Source organism: Theobroma cacao, chromosome 6 (assembly GCF_053813885.1).
Source record: "Theobroma cacao isolate CCN51 chromosome 6, ASM5381388v1, whole genome shotgun sequence".
Classification (NCBI taxonomy): domain Eukaryota; kingdom Viridiplantae; phylum Streptophyta; class Magnoliopsida; order Malvales; family Malvaceae; genus Theobroma; species Theobroma cacao.
In genome coordinates, this window is record NC_142644.1 from 19350103 (window position 1) to 19355177 (window position 5075).

General features: G+C 35.2%; 1 protein-coding gene across 1 annotated transcript; it reads left to right on the forward strand.

Moving 5' to 3' along the window:
• Positions 1-855: 855 nt before the first annotated feature.
• LOC148762125 (uncharacterized) lies at positions 856-4113 on the forward strand. The gene is made up of 4 exons (XM_088807647.1): positions 856-946; positions 1596-1679; positions 2538-2605; positions 3340-4113. Exon 4 carries the CDS (start codon positions 3346-3348, stop codon positions 4111-4113), a length of 768 nt encoding a protein of 255 aa, XP_088663773.1. The 5' UTR covers positions 856-946; positions 1596-1679; positions 2538-2605; positions 3340-3345.
• Positions 4114-5075: the final 962 nt, after the last annotated feature.

The window sequence follows — 5075 nt, forward strand, 5'->3', positions numbered from 1 at the left end:
GTATTTGATCAGTGGGCTATCTCAGGTTGGTACGTGTCAAGCCCGACCTTATAAAATACTTTCCATGTCATTCATATGATTGACAATATGCTTGCATACTTGGAAAGCCCTGAAAGAAAAATCGTTAAAAGACGACAATGTACCAAATGGTACAATTAAGTTAATTTAAGTCTCGAACTAGATCAAATAAAAAATTTAAAATGAAATTAAGAATATTAAAGTCCCAGAATGGTTTAATATGGTGATTTGGAGTTCGAGGATCAATTTGAAGTCAAACTAGAATTTTTACTGTCCAGGGGCAAAATGGTCATTTGCCACCCAAGGACACAATGGGAATTTTTAGAAAAGAATTTTTTTTAGCCCCATTTGACTTATTGGAGTATGATTTGAGTATTGGAGTATAATTTGAGGGTTTGGCAGTGAAAAAGTTTAATTCCAGTGATTTCTAGAGTGTAGGGGCAAAATCGTAATTTTACCACTCGCGGACAAAATTTGAGATTTTGAGAGAATTTAGATCAAATTTGACAAATTGGAGAATGGTATGAGTATAAGGGATGAAAAATATGTCTATGGGCAATTTTTCAATTTTTGGGGCAAAAATGTAATTTTTGACTTTTACGGGGGTAAAAGTGTAAATTTCAAAAATTACTCCACCAAGACTTTGGATAAGTCTGAGAATTTTACCTAAGCTATGGATATGTGGGACAAGTGTATGGTGAAAATTTGGAAATAAATGGATGGCTAGAATTTAAGGAATTAATAAAACATTAAAAAAATAAATAAAATAATATTATATTATTTTAGCCTTTAAAAAGGTGAAAATTCCGGAATTCTCATCTTCTTCAGCTGTCCAAACCAGGGGAGAAAAGGGGAAAAAAAAAACAAGAATCCTACCTGAAAAATTTGGAGAAAATCAAGAGAAATCAAGAAATCAAGCATTAAAAAGGTAAATTTCATTGATTTTCCTTGTGATTTTCACTACCCATGCATTTTTTTCTCATTTCCATGCAAAATTAGAAAGTGGGTATGGACACCCATGCTGGCCAAACCTCCATGGATGAGTTTTGAGCTTGATTTTTGGTTGATTTTAATTGAATTAAGTGATTTTAGTTAAGTTATATTGAAATATAGCAAAAATAAGCTAGAAATATAATTTTCTCCCATTGAAACCCATTATGCTGAATTTTCTAGGGGAATATTGGCTGCTGATCTTGATGGTTATTTGAGGAATTATGATGAATAATGATGAATTATGAGCCTAGAAAAATAATGGAAATTTTCGGAGCAAAAATACAAATTTTTACCCACTAGGGGTATTTTCGTAATTTATTATCGAGACTGATAATTTGCACCACACTGAGGGACATTAAGTCAATTTGGGTGCAATTGAGGTATAGAAACTGAAAAAAATTAATTTGGAGTTTAAACGGACGCGTATATCAATTTATCGGGTAAAAGACCGAAATAGGCTAACACCGCATTTAGGCAAAAATTTAGACATTTTTGCATTCCATATCAAGCATTAGTAGTCTAAATTAGTTTAATTTCAATTTAGTACCAATGTGGTGAATTTCTCGATTTTGTACTGTGTCAAGGTGGTGAGTCCTCTAATAAAGGCAAGGGAATTGCACCCGAGGACCAATAGTCTGAGTATTTCGAAAATCCTCACTCTAGACACGGTGAGTAACCTTACCATCATTTTAATTATCTAAAGTATGTTTTTATTCGGTTTTGGTGAATTTTATGAAAATGAGTTCAAATGGTAAATTTTTATGTTTTGTAAACAAAATGAGTTTAAATGAAAATATTTTATAAATTGTCTTGAAACGAAATAACGATTTTGAAAAATAGAGTAATTGGAGACCACTGATATGTTGTAAATTTAAAATTGAATTAATGGCTTATGTTATTGTATTGGCATGACTGGCTGGGCTGTGTTTTTATGAATTATATGAATTGCTTTATTTTACCCTTGCAGGCTGGGTAGTAATATATTAGCCCTGTCATGCTGTCAAAATTTTATTGTATGGTGGGTTTGACCTGCTGCAGTGGGCTGGATTCTGTGGACTAGCCTATTAGAGGGGCACGGAATCCTGTTATATTTTTACCTCAGTTGGAGAGGCGAGTAGGGTAACTCCTGAGGTATAACTTTTAGAGTTCACTTCACGCCAAACCACCTCGTGAAGGGGAACTCGGCCAACGTCAAGGAATGGCTATGTTTTCAAAATAAAAACATGACTTTCTAATAGCCTTGGCGGACTCAGTTGGGATAGCCCTCGGCCAAGGTATCCCAAATAACTGAGTATGATAATAATTTTTGGCATGAGCCAAGCTTTTTAAGAAATTCATAAGCCATACTGATTACTTGCTTTAAATAAATTGATTTCATTTGGTTGAAATAAGTTGAAAGATGATAAATTACAGTTTGATGAAATGTTTTAATAGTCTCCTTTTACTCGACTTTAGATATTTTGAGTGATGTTTGTTTACTCACTGGGATTTTATAATCTCACCACCCTCATTTCCACCCATTTCAGGTTCAGAATAGATTGTAGATAACTGATATCGGCGAGGATTACAGTTGAACTTGCCACATCCAAAGACTGTAGGTTCATTTCTTTTTATACTTTTGGTCATTCGGAGGCCCACGTGTCACTGTAAATTAAATTCTATACTTTGGTTATCTGTATTACGGTATGTAAGAATTTATTTTGCTTTTACGCTATAAAAATTATTTATGCAGTGTTCTTAAAATATCGTTTTATGTGAAAATTGAATATTTTATTGAATATTTTTATTTTATTATAACAGTCATAATTCCATTTTAAACGAATGTTTTAGACATCCAAAATTATTTTTGATTAAGAAATATGTGTTTTCCACTTACATACTATATTTTTAGATGATTTTTTTAGATTTTTGGGATAAATGACAAAAATACCCTTGTGAGACGAAAATTATTATTTCATTTGTTTAAGTTGGAAACAATTTAAAATCTTTTAAAATGTGGTATTTGGAAACAGTTACCCACAGGGGAAATGAGAAGCTGATATTAAAGCCTTGCGGGGTCTCGGTTGACATTCCGGGTAATGAATGTAAATTGAGACGTCGCGGCGGTTGTCACGGGCTCGATGGGAGTTTCAGGTCGTGACAATTAAGTTGGTATCAGAGCTGTTGGTTTGAAAGATTAGAGTTTTGGGTTTAAAGTTATTTTAAAGCTGTTTTAAAAATTTACAGTGTCAGTGTGGCCCCGAGTTAAGTTAGGTTAGGTTGAATAAAATACATGCATAAGCATATAGAGCCTGAGGTTGCCTAAACTCACTTTGTTCCCTCTTATAGATTATTATGTCTCCTCGACGCAAACAACCACCTTTCACTAGATCAGCTGGGAGGGGAAGAGGTTGTTTTCAACGTCGTCAGTTAGGTGCAATAGAGGAGGAATCGACTGCATCCACCATTCGGGCAGCACCTGCTGCTGAACAAACCGAGACTCCTCCACATCCTCCACCTCCTCTGCCACTTACTAGTATTCTTGCTATGCCTCTTGAGGCAGTTCAGGCATTAGCAGCCTTCTTTACTGCTATTGTTGGCCAGGCTCAGGCTGGTCAAGCTCTTCCTACAGTTCCTCTGGCTGCTCCTTCAGTACCACCATCCCCACCTCCTATCCCACCACCAGTGCTGGATGTTTCTGATTCTAAGAAGCTTAAAGAGGCTAGGCAACATAGTTGTGTTTCTTTTATGGGTGAGTCGGACGCAACCGTGGCTAAAGAGGTGGTGCGAATGGCTTTAAGAGCTGAGAAGCTTGCGAATGAAAATAGGAGTTTGCGAGCTGAGTTAGCAAAAAGGAGAAATCTGAGTGTATCTTCTAGTCAGCCACCAAAAAGGGGCAAAGACTCCTCTGTTTCAGGAAGTTCACGTAGATGCAGAAATTGTGGGAATTATCATGTTGGGCCGTGCAGAGGGCCTGCACGATGTTTTCATTGTGATCAACTGGGTCACATTAGGAGAGATTGTCCACAGTTAGGACGGGCTACTGTAGCTGCTCCATCTCCACCAGCTCATACGGATATACAGAGGAGAGATTCCTCTGGATTGCAACCGAGACAGGGATGATTTTGACATACCACCAAGGGTAGATTAAATAAGTTGAAATTAGTGCTCTAATAAAGTACGTATGATAGAAAGCTAGTTTGTAAGTTGTAGTTTTCATGATCATGAAATATATAAAGATTATCAATATATGGACATACATTTAGAGTTGTAATTTACAAGTTTGAAGTATTTAAGATATGATTAAATGGAATTAGCATTAGTTAGGGTACGTAAATCTTTTAATTAATTTCTATGGAGTATCCATGATAGTAGAATGGAGGAACATCGTGCAGTGATGCTATATGGTGAAATCACTATACAATATGGAAAGGGTATTTTCGAGTGGGATTTATTGACTGATGATAAGTGATGAACAATTTGAGATACATGTAGCTATGAATAAATTTGGAGATTTTTGCTTAAGCAAACTTGTATTAAATGTTATGGTAAAGATATATGAATGCTAGTGGCAAAATAAATATGTTAAATCAATGTTTTGATCGCAAACTTGTGATAGAAAGTTAGTCTTACTAATTGTGGTATAGACTCGAAGGGAAGCCACACGATTGTGAATAATTGAGGTAGTAGCTTTAAGGGGAGAAGAGTTGCTGGGATAAAGTGAAATCAAATAGTTGCAATGCCACAGTACTGACTCTCAAACACTGTCGCGTTAAGAACCCCTAATGGCTAACAAGCAAGAGCAAATTGAGAGTGGCATGAAGATGAAACTCACGAGTTGAAGAATGGTCATTGGTTTTCATGCTAAGCTTTGTTGTTTGGAGTCTTAAGTGCATTGGGAGGTATTAAGATAAAGATGATGAGTGAAATTACAAAGTTTTTTTTTTTTTTTTTTTTTTATTACCTTATATATATTGGCATGTAAGAGGAAGAAAAGTTAGAGAATTTTTGAGATGGCTACATAAAAATAAATTAACATGTGGAGTGTTAAGATGAATAATATGATGACTGAAGTCAAATCTTAA

Coding starts and splice junctions, on each gene's coding strand:
- LOC148762125 (XM_088807647.1), top strand. CDS start 3,346: ATGTCTCCTCGACGCAAACAACCACCTTTCACTAGATCAGCTGGGAGG.